The following is a 22,172-nucleotide window of genomic DNA, read 5'->3' as shown; positions in this document are numbered from 1 at the left end:
AAAACGTCTGTTGCTTTCCGGCATGCGGTGGTTAAGAATGTATCCTGAGCAGACAGATAAGAATTGTGGAGTTTTAATTGTTGTGTTGTGAGTTGAGATGAAAATAAACTGTTGTTAGTGGATGGGAAATAAAGGAGTGTGTGACAGTCAAAGTGTGTAACCGAATGTGTGTGTATAAATGAGTGTGTAGGTGTGTAGGAATGTAGATTCTGGGGGATTGCTTGTAGCATGTGCGCTAGTGACAGTGTGTGTGTGTGTGCACACTGTAGTAATGACTCCCAGTGGGAGCACAGTGCAGGCTGTCTTGTTGTAGGGACAACATGACAGGAGTGTGTGTGTGTGTGTGTGTAAGAGAGAGAGAGAGAGAGAGAGAGAGAGAGGTGACGGCTGTCCTCTTCTGCGCTGGACAGTAATTGGCCAACCATATCGAGCCACACATACACACACTGTCATACACGCATGCAAGCCAGCCACATCCTATCAGGATCTCCACACAGTGACCATTAGCCTGCTTTGGCCTGCTCAGGAGACCAGCAGGCAAAAATGTGTGTACGAGGCACAAACACATACAACGGCGAGTAAACAACACTGACACCTAAGCGAAGGAAGGAGATTAGCTTTGACATGTCAGTGACGGAACGCCATGAGCTGCTGGGGAATAATTAACATTGCGTTTCTTATCACCTCTGTGCATCAATGTCTGGGAGAACAAAAAGGCAAGGAAGACGGGATCGATAGAGCAAGAGAGAGAGGGAATCCAAGAAGTAAAAAATAAGGAAAAAAAAGACAGACAGAATAACAACAATGAAAGGAAATGGGGCTAGGTGTGGAAGAAAACCTAGCCACCAATTGGATAAATTTGGCCACTTTGTGGATGTAAAGTGATTGTGAGGCTGCCGTGGGTGGCAGATTACATAAGGGAGATCGGCTCGGGCATTCGGTCGAGTGGCTCTATCCGCATGCCATGACAGGCTGGAATGAAGGAGGCGGAAACACGATGCCCTGTAAATGGATTTATCGCATTACCCAGAATTCCCTGCACTGGTCCACCAGGGTCTGATTCACCGTAATCAGAGCTGCTGTGTAACGGGGAGTTTCACTCCAATCCTAATCTAACCCACCTGAGTCCAATATGTAGATAGTCAGTGCTGTGTTACAATACTGTTCTCAGTGCACCCTTAGCGACTCAAGTGTGTAGCAAGGAGATTTTAACTCAACAGAAACGTAGCTAAAGTTTCCTTAGAGACTCTGTACAATGTCCTTTAGCATAGCTGTTTTTTTTAGATAGCTACGGCTAATTAGCTATTGTTTTAACCAGCTAGCACAGGATGATAAAGCAAAGGATAGACAAAGATAATACAAACAATTTAACCAGAGTAATTTCCTTAGAGATTTGCTCCAATCTATGTACTGTCACATGAGATCGTTAGCCTGCTAGCTTTCTTTTTTTCTCCACTAGCTTGGTACTTCACTGGCAGAGTGAATCTTTTACTATATTTGACCAGTTACGTAAATAAATAAATAAATAAATAAATAAATAAATAAGTAAATTTATTGATTTAAAATTTATCGATTAAAAATTTTCTTTTGTCAAACTCTTACCTGGCCACTTTAATAGGAACACTTAACGTTTAGCGCAATGCATGAAATGTGAAAAAAATAAAATAAAATGCAAATGAATAGTGATTTCCGTGCCACATTATCTCCAAAGAATCTTCACTTACACAAGTCTGCAAAGTTTACACAGAGTGGTTTAAAAAAAAAATCTAGTGAGTGGTAGCTTTGTGGGGAAAAATGGCGTCTTGATGATAATCTTCGGTCCTATCTTTGCTGAGGCAAATAACAACTCTATACAGCTGGGGTGAGCAGAAAATTATCTCAGAATCCATAACACCACAAACTGACAGCAGATGACCACATTGTGTTCTACTCCTTTCAGTAAATAAGAGGAATCTGAGGCTACAATTAGCACAGATATATATATATATATATAATCTTAATTATTATTAAGTCAGGAACTATGAATATAAATTGATGTACAATTTAGCTATGAGTCATGTCCTCCTGCTATCCCAAATAACTAGCCGGTCTGTCACAAGGAGGACGTAATGGAAGTTTGCCACTAGGCTGAGATGAATGGGATTTCAGTGTTACATGCTGTGTCTGAAATAGCTCCCTCATTCATCTGTTCAGTATTTACAATATAAACTGCTCTGTATAGAGAACTATACAGAGGGCAGCAGTATGGAAGACAGCAGACAATAGTGGATGCTCCAGAAACACATTATCGTGACTGAAATGAACTGAAATCACACAAAGGAATTATAAACGATTACAAGAAGCTGTTGGCGTTAGTGATCATTTTTTAAATTTTATTTTCTATATGCTGCTACAGTATCCATTCATCAAGCTGAAAGTAATCACTGTGCACTGTGGTACTTCAGTGCACACATACTGTAGCGTTCATCTGGCATATGCTAAACGCACAGTGCATTATTGCTAGTAATAAAGTAAAACGATCCAGGAAATATTATTTGTACACAGTATTTATACGAAATGGATTCACGGCAATATCCTTTCACTACATGATAAATAAGGAATAGCTTCAGGCTTGATTGGCATTCTCATTTGCATTGTGATCCTCAGATTCAAATCAGTGTGTCTCTACAAAATCTGGCTTATATACCATCCAATTTATCTTGCTGGCTTAGCTTGGCAGATAGATTCCACAATTAAAAAGTAACCCTTACACACTTCAATAAAAATGCTCCACAGACATCATAACACTAGACGGTTTGTGTTTATATATATGCGTCTGCTCATGTATGATTTCAAGGTTGTGCATAGCTGAAATAATACAAGACAGATTACAGCTGAACATGTACACACACACACACAGAGAGAGAGAGAGAGAGAGAGAGAGAGAATGAAATAATGGATTCATTAAGTTTAACTGTAATGACATGGCTTTGCTCTGGGCTCATGTTTTTGTTTTCACCATGACGACGGAGCATGGACTCAACACTTACCAGGCTCACTATCCTGTACAGAACATGGCCTGAACACACATTCAATCGCAGCCCCACCAACCCACACGTTGACACACACACACACACACACACACACACACACACACACACATATGCACACACACAGACATCTTGAACACATTTATGGCGCACTACAGGTTGACACATTTCCCCAGAGGCCTGTCTTTCTCTCTCTCTCTCTCTCTCTACATTTGTCCATCACAATTCCTCATTCTCCCTTAACCTTCCTCATCTCTTTTTCTTCCCTTTAAATGCTCTCTCCCTATAATTTCTTCCCCTCTGTCCTCTTTCACCCGTTCCCACCTGTCTCGGTTTTCACTTCCTTCCTTCGCTCTCATTATATCATTACATCTCTCTTCTTTCTTCCTCTCTACATTCACTCTGCACTCTCTTTTACTCTATCCCCTAAACCCTGTCTCCTTTCCTCCCCCCTTGTCACCATCTGTCTGTCTGTCTGTCTGTCTCATTCCCTTTCCCTTTATAGGGAAAGAATAAGAGATAGAGGGATAGAGAGAGAGATGGAGAGGGATGGAGAGGGATAGAGGCTGTCAGAGACAGAGAGGGAGATTTGCAGTGTAGCTGAATGTCAGTTGTGTCTGTTGCTCTCTTTGATAGAGTTTTAAACCCTCTGAAGCCTGACACAGTCATCAATTACACCAGAGCTGTTTAAGCCCTGCTTACAAACACATACACGTAGACACACACACACACAGAGCTTTGAGTATGGTCCACCCATCAAGCACTTGATGATAGTTAGATCTTGGACCCAACATGATGTAAAACCTTAAAGATGCAACAGCGGGCTGGTGATGTAGCATAGTGACATGCTGCTAAAGCTGAGTACTAACAGTATTCCCTATGGTACCATTTCTTTCACAAAATACACACACACACACAAACACACACAACCTGAGACAGCTGCACAGGTCGTAAAGGGCATGTAGGGAGTGTTACAGGGCACGTCCTCAAAAGCATGCTCCTTGTCATGCATTCTCTGCAGCCTGTCCATGCCATACCAAGATATATTGTCCTGCTGCGTGTGTGTGTATGTGTGTGTGTGTGTGTGTGTGTGAAGGCAGACCATTCTCGCTCTGCCTTCTCCACTCTGAAGGGTACTAATCCTCACATGAGGCCAATAAGCTCATCTACAGTTATTTCCATATATCTCCATAATTCTCCTCTCTCCAGTGTGTTACTGTGGAAAACAGCAGCACACATGATGATTAGCGAGTGCTGCTTCTGCATTCCCATCCCATCCTATTCCTCCATTCCTCTTTCCCTGCATCAGTCATGAAAAGAGGATCATGAATGAAATGATGAGGGAAGCATGGGATTTGTAAAATAGAGCAGTGCCAACCATAGCATGGAATCCCAGAAATTTAAAAGCGAAGCCACACAGAAAATGTCGTAATGAAAGGATAAATTAATCGACATGAAGACAAAAGCATGGCCGGATAGCAGAAATGAGCTGGGTTAGGCTGGCCTTGACATTAAAATCCAATGCAAAATAAATGTCCCGCAAACGTGCATAAAAATGATGAGTCAGAATTCAAATCATGGCTGAATGAGATGAGCACAAGGGCTGTTTCCTTCAATTTGGAAACAAACTGGAGTGTAAATATTGCACTGAGAGTGTATCACGTGACTCCTCCAGACTTTGAGTAGAGCGTCCTTGGAGTATTTCGCTTCAGTTCTGTGCTTCTGTATTATAGCCCAGTGTTAAATGTATTAAAGAACCAGGGAAAATGGATGAATCCATGTCTCTGCATATTTCAGGTAGTTTTGTTTTCTTTTTGTCAAATTCTCCATGAGAAGCCTTGCATGCATTGAAATCAAATTTTAACATCGGACATCCTAACTGTTTAGTTACAAAAAAATCAATTGAAATTGCTTTTAAACTGCTGAACTCTTGTGTTATATTTTCAGTATAGGCTTGTGATAGGTTTAATATAACATGTTATAGAATTACTACTCGCTTGCTTTCCTATTTTCATATTTTATTACATCACTATAACCATTTTTAAATGTATATCCTGTTGCAGAAACTTCCCTCATATAAAGACTTCAGTGAGTAAATAACATGTCATTTAAGTGGACATATTCCCTGCAGAAATAACATGAATGACAAAGCAGCTTTACAGAATCCTGCATTACGCGCTGCTTATCGTCGAGCCGAGGACACGCTGGATAAGGAAACTAAGACAGTTATGACAAGGGTAAAAAAAACATTAAAAGAAAAAGTGAGTTTAGACTGCTAAGATGTAAAACAGGGTTTTAGCTGCACTCTAAACAACTCGGCTGTTGTTATGTGACAGTGATGAGCATGGAACTCGAAGCGCAGCCGCATATTTAACAGCTGCCAGATGCTGAACGGTCAAGCAAGTCATCTGTCTGATAGAAAAATGACAGTTTCGTTTAATCTGGATGAGTAGTTGCGTGCGGGGAGTGAAACTCGAGCATGTCTTTAGCGCATAAAAGGTAAGCCGTGCTGAACAAGTATACCGTGAGGGTGCAAATATTTACAACATACTTACAGTTGGCCTGCATTACACTCTCCTGATGATAATAGGTAAAGTCAAGGAGGTGTGGGATCTGTGCCTAATCATAATAAAGGAGATTTGGTCTGTATGCATGTCAGGTACAGTAAAGGGGGTGTGGCCTCTGTGTCTGTCAATCATAAGAAAGGAGATTTTGTCTCTGTGCATGCCAGGTACAGTAAAGGGGGTGTGGCCTCTGTGTCTGTCAATCATAATAAAGGAGATTTGGTCTGTGTGCATGTCAGGTACAGTGAAGGGGGTGTGGCCTCTGTGTCTGTCAGGTACAGTAAAGGAGGCATGGCCTCTGAGCCTGTCAGTCACAATAAAGAAGGTGTGGCCTCTATGCTCTTCAGGTCCAGTAAAGACGATGTGGCTTCCATGCCTATAAGTTGTAATAAAGGAGGTGTGGCCTCTATGTTTTCAGTCCCAGTAAATAAATCATATTAAATAGTTTGTAAATTTCATTCACTAGATTATTGATCACAGAAATTCACTCCTTTTGGAGGTCAATCATTATTAATGAATTCCCTCAGTGTTGTTTTAACCCCTCAGCGCTTTTAAAATGAGTTACATGACATGGACAAGTTGAGGCATAATACAGAGATCTGATGTTAACACGATGCGTGAGGGAGTGAAGTATGTGTGTGTGTATATATATATATATGGGCATAGATGACGTAAGCTTTGCTTTCCTGTATGGTATGTGTGTGCATGTGTATCGCATAACACTACCCCGGGTGCTTGACCTTTTGCTTGGCCTCTGCATGAGTTCACTGTGTACTGTGCTATTAATGTACGTAAGGGGACACACACACACACACATCCCTCACAGCCACTCTACATGTCCTAACAGCGACCTAACATTTAGCCAAAGGTGGAAAAACATTCGTCGTGACAAGACGATAATCGTCCATGACACTGCTGTCAGGTTAGTGCTTGCGGTCAAACGGAATACGCCACAATCTGAAAGCCACGGCTCACATCAAAAACAGACAGGTCCAAAAATCTCCACCAAACCTTTCATTATTTCATCAGTTCACACACACAAAAAAAAAAACAGAGATTATCCAAATAATTGAAGTATACATTGTTTACATATTACATATTAGAAACATATATCTGTGAGAAACCCATGAAGCTCCTTTAATGCTGCTGTAGGTCTCATGACAGGCTTCCTGATACATTTTCTTCTTGTCTTTTACTCTATTGTGGTAGGACATCCTGTTCTTGGTGATGTCACTCTGGTGCACCATATTCTCCACTTGTTGATGATGGCTTTCACAGTGCTCCACTGTAAGTATGTCTAATGTTTTGGACATGATTTTGTACTCCTCCTCTGAAGAGAACCATGAAACAATGAGATCCTGTAGATGCTTTGCGAGCTTTTTCCAGAGAATGAGTTCAGCATTAAAGATGTCAAGAAAATCCTACAGAAACAGCTGATCTTTATTTTGAGGTTAACCAGAATACAAGGGATTGTTGTCGCATGCAGGCAGAGACCAGTACATGCCAGAATCTCCTGCAACTCCTTCCATGTTGCAATAGGTCTCTTGGCATTCAGTTTCCAAAATGATATCCTGTACTTGATTTATAAGATTTTTACAGGATATGGCTTCAGCAGATGTTTTAGAAAATCCTATAGAGAAAGCTAATCTTTATTTGGGGTTAATCAGATTACTTCAGTGTTATCGGGTGTATGAATAGACCTCATTATAAAAGGGTGTGCATACTTATGCAACCAGATATTTGTCTTTTTTCCCTTTAAAATAGTTCTATTTGATTTTCTCTTAAATTGTGTTGGTTGCTATATCACACTAAAAGTGGAAAAAGATGTGACATTTATCTTTTTTTTTTTTTTTTTACAAAAAGAAGTATAGACATTTTTAAATCCATTGTATATTTATATTACTTTGGTAAAATCATCCAATTAACATAAGGGAATACAATCATTTCAAAATAAAAGTCATTCATTTTCCTTTGGAAATGTCTTATGGAATGTTTTCATTTTCATTTTGCAAACAAAATGATCAAAGGGGACGCATGCGATTCTCTACAAATTAAAATAAATAAATAAATAAATAAATAAATAAATAAATTTTATCTCAGGAGACAGGAGCACGCTTATCCACCACACAGAGCCACCTACAGGGTTAGCATGGAGGTCGATATGTGTTAGCTAGCATAAAAAACGTTGTGCAAACATTAGGAAGTTAGATCGCTGGAGGAATTAGCATAACTAAAATGTTAATATGAGAGGAAGTCGACTTAACACAGCTGAAATGCTCGTCTGATGCTGTAGCGAAAGCTTCCATTAGTTTTAGACCTAATTAGAGTGACACTTAACAGGCTAATTTTCTCCAGACACTTAAAGCACTCTGCAGGTTTTTGGTTGCACTTAAGAGCACACACACACACACAGACACACACACACATACAGACAGTGATTGGTGTGTAGTAATTGACGCTGCATTTCTTAATGGGAATCTTAATGTCACGACACATTTACAGCTTTCCACAACACACACACACAATCATAAAGTATACACATGCACACACACATATACATACACAACTGCCACACAGCATGTACTTCCACTTTCTCCTCCTGACTTCTTCCTTCTTTCAATCCAGGAAGTGAAAGGAAGGAGACGTGCTAGGTCTGCAGCAATCAATCTCTCTTTCTCTCCGTCTCACACTCACACACAAACACATACACAGTGCTATCAACATTTATTCTGCATGTGACATTTACACAATTGTTTATTTTTGTTGTTGTTTATTTTCTGCCACACCCTGTTTTTGCACAAGTTATCGCTTGACACACTTGCACTTAGTAAAGTCCACAGATTTGAATATCATTTAAATAATGCTTTAATACATTTGAATAGTCTTCCCCTAACCTATCCCTAGACCATAGATCCTACACAAGAGTGATAGAAAAGTTCAAAATTCAGTCAGAAAGATAGAAAGAGAGAAGAGAGAAGGAGAATGGGCTGTTGTGGCCGCAGGGGAGCAAGCATCAGTGCTATTCCAATTACAGGAGACAATGAGAGAGCAGAGGCGTGCTGAGATCGTGTGTGTGTGTGTGTGTGTGTGTGTATGTGTGTGTGAGAGAGAGCGAGAGAGAGAGATTGTGTGTGTGTGCGAGTGCATGTCTGGGCAGTGGGGTGTGTGACAGTATGAGAGGGTGTAAGTGTCATTCTGTGTGTGTGAGAGAGAAATGAGGTTCAGAGATGAGAAGGGTCGTCTCCCTCGGTCTGCTCTGTAATTGTGATAGATCTTGTGCAAGTGTGTGCGTGCATGTGTGTGTGTGTGCGTGTGTGTGTGCGTGTGTTCATCGAGGCCTGGGTCACACTGCTCGCTCGCCCTCCATAATTAGGATGTGACAGCCTGCAAGTTACTGCACTCCGTGGAGAGTGTGTGTAGCTATAATATCCATGCTTTGTATGTGTGTCTGTGTGGGGGGGGATTAATTTAATTGAATTAGATAGATAGATAGATAGATAGATAGATAGATAGATAGATAGATAGATAGATAGATAGATAGATAGATAGATAGATAGATAGATAGATAGATAGATAGATAGATAGATATTCTACTAAATGGTATTGCCTAAGCAGCCATTAATCCCCATCCACATTTTAGTTTGCTGTGTGTGTGTGTGTGTGTGTGTGTGTGTGTTGCTGATTGTGTGTACTGATGTGTTGCAGTTGAATACAGGTTATAAAGCAGTGCTGATAAAACAGTGATGGGCTAACACACGCTTTAACGATTCTCCATCTGTCACTGGGGACATCGAGGGAGAAATAGATGAGGGAGAGAGATAGCAGGAGACAAGCAACGTGAGACAGAGACAATAGAGACACAGAAATGCACATCAGCGATGAGAGGTGGTGAGAGAGAGAGAGAGAGAGAGAGAGAGAGAGAGGAGAAAAAGAGGAGTTTGGTTGTTATATACTGAGGTGAAATGTAGTTTAAGCTGTTGGCACGTAACATTCAGAGTTTAAGTGATGAAAATCCAAAAATAAAATAAAATATGGAAAAAAAACCTGAGACTAATAATTTACAAAACTGAGGGCACTACATTTTTCAAATTTCAGCTTGTGAAATCGTAAATCATAGGCTTTATATAAACAAATTGCAGATTTCAGAAAAAACGTCAGCCGAGAGAGGCACTTGTGTCTTCTACTAAACACCTCCTGCCTTCTTCATATAACATGATGATGTTGTTAAAAAACACGATAGAGAGATAGTGTGTGTGTGTATGTGTGTGTGTGTGTGTTATTTTGCTCATTAGCGCTATACAGATGACAGGAAACAGACTCATTCAGTTTCCTGTGAAAGCTGAAAAAAGGGAAGAGAGTGAGAGTTTCCAACATTGCAATAAAATATAACCACACTCACACACATACACACACACACACACACACTCTCCCTCTCTTTTCTCAGTACTGAAAGGCATTGATGAAGTCCCCCTGTGGGGGACACACTGCTGTACACACACACACACACACAGCTCGAGCTCAGTCAGCTGACTTTAATCAGACCATAGACTCCCCTTAACCATCCAATAACCTCAGATCCACACAGCTGATAAAACACATCCCTACGCTCACACACACACACACACACATTATGGAGTTAATTTCCTGTCTATAGTTTTTAGAAATGAAAAAGTTTGAAAAATTTGACATTTATGGATACATTATACTAGGCCAGTGCTACAGAGAGCTGAGGGGCGTGGCTAGTTGAGTGCTATAGAGAGCTGAGGGGATGTGGTCAGATAAACTACAGGATGCATACTTGAGGGTAACTCTTGTGATTTTTAAAACCATATTACACACACACACAGGCACACTGTTGTAAGTGTGAGTGTATTTATACATGCAGAATCCCTCTTAACTTAAAATGGTATGTTCCATTTCTGTTCAGCATTATTAGCTTGTTAATTAGTTTTTGCATCTCTGAACAACAAGCAAGACTAATAAAATAGTGAATCCTAATACTTTTTTGTTTTTTATATTTTAAATCCCAATCTAATCAACACATTAACTTTGGTAAAGTTGTGTACCAGGGGTTACATGCTAATAAAGCCCTATCATTGACTTGATGAGACAAGGCTGAGACAGTTTTTGTTCTAAAGCCATGTCTGTGCATCCAAACTGATGTCTTTGATCAATTTAGTAGACATTACATAACGCTTTTAATTAAGCTGAGTGACCAGAACTGAATGGAGAAAAGAATAGTAAGAGAGAGAGAGAGAGAGAGAGAGATGAGACATACAGACAGACAGATGGAAAGGGTGAGAGACATAAAGAAAGATCAGCAGTCTCTCTCTCTCTCTCTGTCTCTCAGACAGTCATACATTCAGGCTGACTTTAATCATCCCTATTCAGCTCTGTGTGAAAAGAGACAGTGTCCACCAACCCGCACTGAAACAATGCAGTGCCACACACACACACACAAACACACACACACACATTAAAATCCTGCATCCACATTACAGTTGGTGATTTCCCATGGCCAAAGCACATGACCGGCAGTCAACCCACTCTCTCTCTCTCTCTCTCTCTCTCTCTCTCTCTATCAAACACACACACACACAGACCTTTGTGAACTTTCAAGCATGGGTGTTGCTATGTGTCTTTATTCACCTGTGTGTTTATGTTGCATGTGCATATATGTGTGTGAGAGTGTGTGTACTTGTGTGTGTGCGCACATGTGTGTATGTGTGTCTGTGTTCTCACATTGTTCCCATGCCATGACTTCCTACAGAACAATCTGGCATTCTCAGAGCTTGCTTACACCACCCAGGGGGAGGGACCCTAGAGAACTACACACACACACACACACACACTCGCACAAAGGCCCCATCCTACTAAGAGAAGATAATTACAATGATCAGCTCAGCCAACATGAGTTCACCAGAGAGAGAGAGAGAGATGAAGAAAAACTAAAAAGGAATGGAAAAAGGGAGGAAAGAAAAATAAAATTGGTATCATTTGTTTAAAAAAGGAGAAAGCTGCTGTGTTAAACACACACACACACACAGGTTATCACTGAATATATGACACACAGTGCAGACTGATCAAATTATTCCTTATAACAGAATCAACCATTGTTGCAAACCCAACACAGCAGTTTAGCACACACACAAACACAATAAACACACTGCACCACTGCAAACAATACCAGCAAGACATCTTCGGGAATGTGAGCTTTTGCAACATGAGCGACACAAAATGCTCTGGAAATTTCTGATGCTGAACAAATTATCCCTAAATTATCAGTTCACACACACTGTGATTGATTAAAGGCCATATTTTCATAACTTATCATTTATAAGCTAAAGACTTTTGAATATCCTTTCAAAATAAGAACAATGGCGGTGATAGAATTGTGGTGGAAATTTCTACAGTAACAGCAATCATCTGAAAATTACCAAATTATTTGATTATACTTATGACAAAATTGACCCAAACATTGTAATCTATACTAGAGCTGAGAAATATGATGATGTAATACGGATATTGTGTGGATAATGGATATGGATAAGTTACACCACAAAATATGCTTTTCTAGATATTCTGAGTATCATGAAATCTTGGATACAGTGGACATCTGACATAGTGTATCATAAAAGTACATTTTGAGAATTATTATATGATATTTTTTTCTACCTCACACTCTGAATAACACAGGCAGCAATTTTTCTTTTCCTAATAAAATGAGATAATAATTAATAAAAATAATAACAATTAAGGGATTCGATCTTCCCTTTTGTGTTTTTACGTAAAATAATATTTTTGTAAAAAGAATTCGGAATAATATTTTCCTTCAGTTTGTACGTTCTTAAATGGCTGATTAACAGCATGATATTTTTAGACTAGGTTAGACAAGACAAATACTAAATGGTTTCACTCATACATAGCTGAAACACCGGAAAGCCTGTTGATAATCCAGAGGATCGGAAAGGAACTAACACTATGCACCACCCACACACACATACATACACACACACAAATGGATGCAAAGCCACTCAGCCAGATAATTACAGCTGTGTCCTGCTCCATGGCGAGGCTAAAACACACACTCGGAGCTGTCGTCGCTAACAACACTCATTAAAACCAACAACTCCGGGGTCAAAGGAAAGGTCGTAGGATGCTTAGAACGGCAGACTGCCACTCCAGCACCTCTTCAGCATTATCACAATCCCGCCGTTCTTTCTTACTCTTTGTATGTGTGTGTGTGTGTGTATATGTGTATGTGTGTGTGTAAACGCAGGTGCGTGGGCGAGATTATGCACCCTTCATGACCACTTCCCACTCGGTCTCGCTTGGCTGTTGTTGGAGTCCAGCCGGTAAAAAAAAAAAGAACATTTTCTTTCCCCTTGCACAAGATACAGTCTGAAAAGGAGAGAAAGAGACCTGATCAAGAAATGGAGGAGGAAGAAAGAGGGTTTTGATATGAGGTGGTAAAAGCAGTCAGTCCGCCTAAAGACGGCTAAACCTTGCTTAGCGTGATTTGTTCACAGTCGACGTCAGGCTTTGTTCGAGTTGTTGTCGAGTTATGTGGCGTAATAAAATGGAAAAAAGTCTAATCACATCTACAGATATCAAACGGTCTGCTCATATCAAGAGATCATCTAGATATCAAACCTGCTCTGTCAGAACAAAACAGAATAGCATTAGCACACACACACACACACTGTACAAATGACATAAGACAGTATTCTTTAAATGACAGAATGTCCTCAGAAAAAAATAGGGGAAATTCAGTCAACAGGATAGAAATGACAGAGTAACTTGACGCCGGTTTCAGCACTGATGTAAGAGCGAACCGAGATCAGAGACGAGGGAAAGAGGCGGCGATTAGACTCCTGGTTAAATTACCTCAGGTGATAAGACTACAGTGACTGATGGGTATTATAATGAGGATCAAAGTAATTACACATTTCTCATCACGAATTTATTCTTAGATAAAGTGTCACTAATGTGTTGTTTCTCCATAAATATATTCTGTTCAAACATTTGCTCGCTATAGATAATTCCGACTGAGATAATATAGAGATGATATCAGAGTTATTAAAGGCTCTTAAACAAGTTGATGATGTAAATATAATGACTTCTAATGATCTACGAATGACATTTAACTCGGAACGACTGCTGGAATGGCGAGACTCGGAACAGCCAGTCTGTCTGAAGGCTATGAGTAAAGGTCAGTATAAAGATAAAGATAGCTTTAATGGCTGGATTTATCATTTATATATCTTTCATATCACAGCTTTAAGTTTACACCTCTATATAGCTTTATATATATCAAGTATATGACTCGTGAACTCAATTTAACTGCTAATTAAATGAAAATGTAATCTAATAGAAGCGTTTGCTTTTAGCCGATCAGTATGGTGGTGGGTTTTTCTTTTTTTGTGTGGAATTGAACATCTTTTAAAGGCAGACTGAAGATTTTAGATTTTAGAATTTGTACTGATGTACTGATCCTTAACGTGAACATCTTTCACTGAAATCTTTACATGCAGTTTTTCACATTTGGGGTCAACCACATGCAAAAGAGAAAAAAACAAACGTGCAACAGTGCAAAAATACTTCAGTTCAGAAACGCCTGAGGTTTTCAGAGCTATATGTATATTTAGCAGAACATTTCAAAATTTCTTACCACGGGAGCTTCATCTACATTGCTGCATGCTTGATTGGTTTTCAGTCCAGCCTGCATATCAGTTAGCTGCCATTATTATAGTTACAATTGCTGTTATGGTTACTGCTCATAGAGTATTTGCTCTGTTCATGTCTTTTTTAATGATGACAGTGGGGTCTTCTTTAACAAATGATGCTCTGATCTGGCTTAATAGCAAACCAATAAATACTGGTCTATACCTATTTTTGTGTCTATACTTTCCAACTGAACATAATGCAGGTTTTAGAGAACCTACTACATGAGTCGTGAAAAAGAGCCGTTACTATTAAAAACTATTAGAAAAGGAGCCAAAGGAGACAAAACTCCATCATGGTTCCTGCAGTTATAAATTCATCAGCACCTTCTGACCAATCAGATACAAGAAATGTGGTCACAATACCGTAATATTATACTAAGTGAATATATAAAGTGTGAGGAGTTACTCTGTTCTTTTTATTTCTTTCTAATGCAACAAATGTATCCTAGGTAAATTATGACTACATATTAATACGCTTCGAAGACATGAGTTTCAGAAAATAACTAGAATTTCTATTTTATTTTTTATTTTCTGGCCTGTATCAGGTATGCAAATGAGGCAGTGCCGGATGCCTGTGCAATCAACAAAGACATGAAGACAAGAATCTTCAACTGTGGTCATGAAGCATCCAAATTAAGCAAGATACCACAGAACACACGATAACATATGAACATCACAACAACAAACGCTTGACCAAGAACCACACTGAGCATGTCTCAGTCAGCTCCCAAAGTCGTGAACCAGTATACAAGTTGAAGCACTGGTAAGAACCCTGGTTTACTACACACTGGGGCACATGAAGACTCCCAGATACTACGTTAAAAATCTCAACCACTGGCATTCATCCACAACAGACAGGACTGATATATTTCAGTCTAACATTATTTTTCTAATATGTTTTTTAAAGTACATTAGGAAAAATACTTCGGTTGTTCTGTTACACATTGTTCAGCTGGTGTTTTTTTAAAGTAATAAACACTTAAGACTAAAAAAAATCCTAACACAACATCAAATAAAGTTAAAAATAATACGCTACAGCAACAATAACAACTTACTTACATTCGTAGACAAAGTTGGCTAAGAGTTCATCCGCCAATTTTTTCAAGATGAGAGAAAATCAGAAAATATGACATCATTTCCAGTAAGAGAATCTAGTGAGCATCGATGCTCCCTGGGTTGTGTGGTGCATTATGGGATTTGTTTAGAGAGTGAATATTGCTGCATGCTGGAAGGATTTTGCGATTGAGAAATGGTTTGAAGCCCTGATCAGTGCCCTAGAGTGAACTAGAGGGTTGATTGAGGTGCACATCCAGAAACCTGAACTTAAATCAGGGGTGTCCAATCTTATCCGCAAAGGGCCGGTGTGGGTGCAGGTTTTCATTCCAACTGAGCAGAAGCCACACCTGAGTCCACTGAAAGCCAAGATCAGTTGATTAGCCAGTTGGAATCAGGTGTAGCTCCTGCTTGGGTGGAATGAAAGCCTGCACCCACACTGGCCCTTTCTGGATAAGACTGGACATCCCTGACTTAAATAGTGGTACCAATGGGGGAGTAACATGGAACAGGTGTGAATGATCAATAGGATGATGGGTAATGTAGTTCAGCACTACCTGATTTCTGTCCTAACCGTGACAGCCTGTCATGATTCATGTCCTCAGCACTTCTCAAAATAAAGTCACGCCAAAAACAGCTGGCTTAATAATCAGTCGTGGCAAAGACTCTTCTACAGAGAGCAACTCATAATCTACTTGTGGGTGAAAACTGGGCTTGATATACGTGTTCGATGCGTAATGCGTCTTTGGCATGTTTGTAGCGAGACAGCATGTGCAGCCATGACTCACTCACCCTCATCATTCGTTTTATACAATGAGTCATATTTTATTTATTAATTAAGAATTTGTTATTTGGTACATACTAATAATTCAGCATTTTAAGTTTCATTCACGTCTGAAATCTCTAAAGATTTGTGATTTTTCTCCACTTTGTTCTTCCTCTTCTGCCTCACTTCAGGTGCACGCAGGAGGTCATGCTCGTTGATCAGAGTGAATGAGAGGAAATAGTAGCACTTTATTTAATACCGAGGTTGTCTGTAAGTGTAAATGCTACAGAATCGAACTGAATCAAAGTGCGCTGAGAGTCAAGACCCCGATTTTACCTTTCTACATGTCTATTTGCTGTCACGGTTGCGCGGAACTGATTCAATTTTACATTTTAAATCTACTTTACAAGCGAAAATTCCAGACACCTGCCGTCCAATCACAAATGTGGACTATCAGAAAGAGAGAGAGAGAGAGAGAGAGAGAGAGAGAAAGACAGATAGAGGGGTATAACCTATATATAAGTGAAGCAGTCAGCATTGAGCTATGTTGCTAATGAAATTAGCTTCCCGCATGGCTCACTGCTAATTCAATAAAAGCAACAACTTGTCATTGTTATTTAAAGTAATTTTCAATGTAATCAAGTGGTTTTAATAAGCACGCTGCCTCTCATTACAGACTCACTGAACCTGTGTGTGTGTGTGTGTGTGTGTGTTTGTGTGTAATTGTACCAGACTGGGTTGTGTGCATGCACGCATGTTAGACGAGCCGTTTCTGTATGTGCTCAGGAAGCAGTGAATCATTTTCTGACGGAGTTTGTGTGTAGGAGGCCGTGAACTTTGTGTTATTCTCTTTTCTGAGAAGACCGAGGGAAACATTTAGTTGCCCTCATTCCCCATCTCTTCATATTACTGTCAGATTCAGATGAAGATGCATCCGTTGGATGTGTTAAATGACACACACACTTCCTTGTATTACCGTAGCAGTGGGGACTGATTGTTCTCATGAGCATGATAAGGGCCGGTCCTCAAATTTACATGCAGCTGTTTTATTGTACTAGAGAGAAATCTTGGCAAAACTGAAATTGCATTCTCTCACAGACACCTAGACTTAACAATCCACACACACACACACATACACACACACACACACACAGACTCATTTCTTTTTGGCCAAAAAAAAACCCCTATGTGCTTCAATATATTTCCCTTATGAGGACATGAATTTTTAGTCATCTTTAGTCACAACAAGGTTAGAACCAGCATGATGTCCCGGAAAATAGACGAAGACACACACTCATTCGTCGCCAGTCACAGTCTAATACGCACACACAAACACACACACACACACACACTGAATCATTGCTTGTGGGTCTAAATAAATGTGTAGCTCCTAAATACTGTCCCCTAGATACCTGAGTATTTTTTGTCCCCGTAAGATTTTTTTTGTCCCTGTAAGATTAGAAACATGATTCTGTCCCCTTAAGACACATACACATCACATATTGTATATTCTACCACAGTTATTCATTAGATATATCAGACACACAACTATAGATGCAAACCGAGCACACCACAAACATTTTGCAAATTTTACACAAATAGCAGTTCAGAGAGCGATGCTGCAAGGGAAGATTTTTGCCGAGAGAAACACAAGCTCTGGAAATTTCCGACAGTGCAGGTCGCGATTGCGAACGAGTCCTCATTACGATCAGTCGTACTCCACAACTATCGTGTTATAAGCTAAAAATTTTCTGAAGATTATTTTAAGAATACCAGCAATGTTTGAGAGATGTAATTACTTTCCACTTGTCTACAATGACAGAACAAACCCTGCGATAAAAATCCCCAAATGAGTTGCGCTAGATTCATTGTCTTTTTTTATCTCCTTTTGCTTTACAAATTAATGAATAAAACTGTTTATTTCCAAAGCTAATTTAGTCCGAAATAAAAGGATGACAGAAGGAGAAAAGAGAGTGAAAGAAAGGTGAGATAATGAGACGGTTAATCAGATGCAGGAAGCGCGCACACACAATAATACACACGCGCAGAGGGGTTTGGGCTCATTAGCTGAAAGTGGTCTGGGTCTTCTGGTGGCTTCATTAGCTGTTAAGGCTGCCACTGAGCGCCGTTAGAAAGGGGAGGAGGGGAGAAAAGAGCGAGAGATGGAGGACAGAGGATGGAGGGAGAGGAAAGAGAGAGGCAGACGAGCTTAAGCTGGTCTTTATTAAGAGCTGAAGCTCCACTAGCGGCTCAGCCAAAACTAATCTAAAGCCTCCACACTCTAATAAAGCAGAGCTAGACAAATAGCTCTCCATTGCTCCCTCTATCCCTCCCTCTGTTCATGCCTCGATCTTTCTTTCCGGCAGTAGAGTGTGTGTGTGCAAGTAAACAAGAGAGAAAACCCAGAAGGAATCGCGTTTTCAAGCAATGGTCATATTTATAAAGTAAAACTTTATAGCAACATATGTGTGCATCAACATATGGGAAAGACATGGAGATTGAGAAGATTGTTTATACAACTGTAACTGTTCATACAATTGTGTGTGTGTGTGTGTCTGTGTGTCTGTGCATGTTACAAAAACAGAAGATACAAAATCTGAATGTAAATGGTTTTAAAACAAGTGTATGTGTGATTGTGTGTTGTTTTTGTGTGTGTGTGTGTGTGTGTGTATCATGTGTGTTGTACACAGCATTCTGACCTGGTTGTCAGGACAAATAATTTAACCTAAAAAAATGGGGAAAAAAGATGTGGTGTGGTGTGTCGTCTTTCTACCCTTGATCTATTTTCATAATTCATCCAGGAATACTGCAGCGTCCCAGTTTACGGAACGAGCTTCCGTCAACCCGCAATTTCACACACACACACACACACACACAATGTAGAGATACACAATATACACAGGGTTGCACGTACAGTTTCATTGTCTGGATTATTATTATAGTTCTAAATTAACTTTTATTAGACTTGTATAAGTCCAGCTGAACGTCATGAAGTCATGACTAGGTGAGTTAGCTCAACATCCTAGGCGTTAATTCAACATTACATGTGTTAGTGAACACTTGAGGTGTTAATTTTCCACGCAATTTTATAGCTGATAATTCAGAACGACTCGTGTTTAATCGACACTGTGGGTGTTAGCTGAACTCTGGGGAGTTTGGGGTTCATGCTCTAATGATTTTATAATGATGCTAAATTCTAGGATTAGCAGTTATGAAATGTAAGTTAGTTCTTAGAAAATCATGTATCAAGGTTCGAGTGAAGAAGTACGTTTTATTTTGTCCTACATCTGCTCACATAATACAGAAATCCTTTCCTGTACTCATGAGTTATGAAGAATATTTCTCCTGTCTGGTGTTTTAGCTTAGTTTATCAACTACCCATGTTAATATACTCTGTGTGTTTTGTTATATATGTTGTTTACAGTGGTGTGTGTGTGTGTGTGTGTGTGTGATGGTTAGTATCGCGAAAGCTAAACGATGAACTGGTTAAAACCCGGTTATCGGGAGCAGAACATCTGGCTCGTGCGCTCCTCCTCTTCCTCAGCGCGTCCGCTACGCGATGCTGCGCTGCTGCAGCACCACGTCGATGCCAAGACAGCTGCCCAAGTGCAACTGGGTGACATTAAAAGTTCCCCCCAGGCCGGGAGGAGGAGGAGAAAAGGGCTGGCACATAACGGGTTAAACTAAATCCCGGATCCAAGCACAGTGACATAACAGCACGCGCTACCGAAAGTGCAGAAAAGTCGGACGCCGTTCAAGAGGATGCAGTGGGGAAATCCAAAAGTCGAGGGGGAAAAAAAAGTCGGATGCATGTTTTTATTTGTTATCTGTTTTTCTTCTTCTCCTTCTCCTTCTTCTTCTTCTTCTGACAGACTCGCGCTAAATCATCGCCCTCGCTTTGGCTCGCGCATGAGGAAGAAGAAAGCCCACATCTGCGCGAGCCAAAAGCTGAAGAGCGAAACACCGGAGGTGCAAAAAGCAATTAAAAAAAAAATAAAATAAATATAGAAATATAAATATATATATCGCCGCTTACCTTAACACGTTCCAGCTCTTCAGAGGGTCCAGGTCCGAGATTATAGAAACCATGGTTGAGTGAAAAACACTAGCGGAGAGAGAGAGCTTAAGAGAGAGCGAGAGCTCGGAGGAAGGGAGGGAGAAATGTAGCGGCGAGAGGGTGATCCGGTCCGGTACTCCGCGTGCGGGCGACGGAGAGAGTGAACGCGCTTTCAGTACAGCCCGATAAGAGCTGAGACACAGCCAGAGCCCTCCCTCCCTTTCTCTCTCTCTCTCTCTCTCTCTCTCTCTCTCTCTCTCTCGCTGTCCTACATATTCAAATATAACATTTTCCACAGAAATCTCATTTTAGATCTGACAACAGCTTGTGAAATTAATTATATATATTATTATTTTTCTAAAAATAAAAAAATCAATCAAGTTAACCCTACTTGCTTTAAACCTGTAATAAGTAACCACACTGTCCCCTGTCCTAAAAATAGCTAAGACAGATCAGGTGTTAGTGAGAAGGCAAGATTTAACCAAAATCCAAGGGAATGGTCATAAAGACTTTCAAACATACATGCAATCTTCACTTTGAGTGCACATCACTTCGTGTTAGCCGGAGACTGACAGGTGATCGGTAATTTCCATTGCAAATGGTCCGTTCTGTGAATAAGCAAGCAGGGTGGAGGAGGAGAAACTCGCCATCGCAGTAGATGAACGTTTGACCGCATAGGCCTGGAGTAACCGTCGAAATACTGTTTCATATATACAACGCTGGCTGTTTTCTAGCAGAGAATACATGAATGGAAATTATGACATTCAAACTTCAGGCACTCATTCATCTTCAGCTAGCGTTTATCCTGCTGGGGTTTGATGCAAGAGTACATCCTGGATGAGCCGTCAGTCCATCTCACACACCTGTTCACATTTAGGAGCAAGTCCACCAACATGCATATTTTTGGGAGATGGAAGGAAACCAGAGAACCCTGATAACACCCATACAGACATGATGAGAACACTGGAAACTCAGTGCAGACATTAACCTGAGCTCAGGATCAAAAAACAGAGATCTTGCAGTTGTGAGGCCATGGTGCTACTCAAATACCCCTTAGTACAGGATGGGATGGAATTAGGCTTGATTCAGTAATCCAGAGGGTTAAGACAACTCAATGGGTTTCAGTCTGGATAAATATGCTTGATGTATGGGTTAGGGATTAGGATTAGGGTAATCCTTATACTGGGATTTGGATCAGGTTTAGCTCCACCCCCTGCATTTTTGGGATTGTATAGCTACCCACTGAACCACCAGTGTAATAGTTGAGGTGTTGTGGGTGTTAAGGGGGCTTAATAACAAAAATAAATCACGGAGACCATGATAAGCTCTTTATTTACAGCCTTTTTCTTTCTTTATTATCTCTTGTCTCACCTTAATTACACCGACTGACCACCCTCCAAGAAGTCACTGCTTGATATTTCATCAAAAATAAAAGTCCCTTAGAATCTTGCCAGTAAAAATAAAACTCTGTTCATAAATACAAAATATTATTAACAAAACATAGAATCTCTTTCATTCGCTCTTACACCAGAATGCTGCTCAATTTTACCTCAAATGAACATCCAAAGGAATGTTGCTCAATTTTACCTCAAATGAACATCCAAAGGAATGTTGCTCAATTTTACCTCAAATGAACATCCAAAGGAATGTTGCTCAATTTTACCTCAAATGAACATCCAAAGGAATGTTGCTCAATTTTACCTCAAATGAACATCCAAAGGAATGTTTGGTGTCCAGGTTTCGCACTGGAACTGGATGCCAATGAGGCTAACAAATGAAGGAAAACCTCAAAAAAATTGAAAATCATTTTAAGCGCCTCAAGCAGACTTGCTTATGCGCTTATATGAGTGCTCTTCTAACTAAATGGTGATGTCTAAATGAATTACTTAGCTAATACATGTTTATATGCATGCAATTAATTTAAGCTGTTTTGTTTTTATGTATGCTGATGTGCACTTCCAAAGTTATTCCAAAGTT

At 40.0% G+C, this 22,172-nt stretch overlaps 1 protein-coding gene across 1 annotated transcript in view; it reads right to left on the bottom strand.

The window, feature by feature from the left end:
• Nucleotides 1-20,402, bottom strand: part of celf2 (cugbp, Elav-like family member 2) — a 165,995-nt gene extending 145,593 nt beyond the window's left edge. Inside the window, exon 1 of the mRNA XM_058417304.1 lies at nucleotides 20,175-20,402. Within this exon, the coding sequence (XP_058273287.1) occupies nucleotides 20,175-20,227 (53 nt within the window). The 5' untranslated portion in view covers nucleotides 20,228-20,402. The remainder of the gene's footprint in view (nucleotides 1-20,174) is intronic.
• Nucleotides 20,403-22,172: the final 1,770 nt, after the last annotated feature.

The sequence above is a fragment of the Hemibagrus wyckioides genome, linkage group LG19, assembly GCF_019097595.1.
Source record: "Hemibagrus wyckioides isolate EC202008001 linkage group LG19, SWU_Hwy_1.0, whole genome shotgun sequence".
Taxonomy (NCBI): Eukaryota; Metazoa; Chordata; class Actinopteri; order Siluriformes; family Bagridae; genus Hemibagrus; species Hemibagrus wyckioides.
Note: the sequence above shows the minus strand (reverse complement) of the source record. Positions and strands in the feature narration are given on the sequence as shown.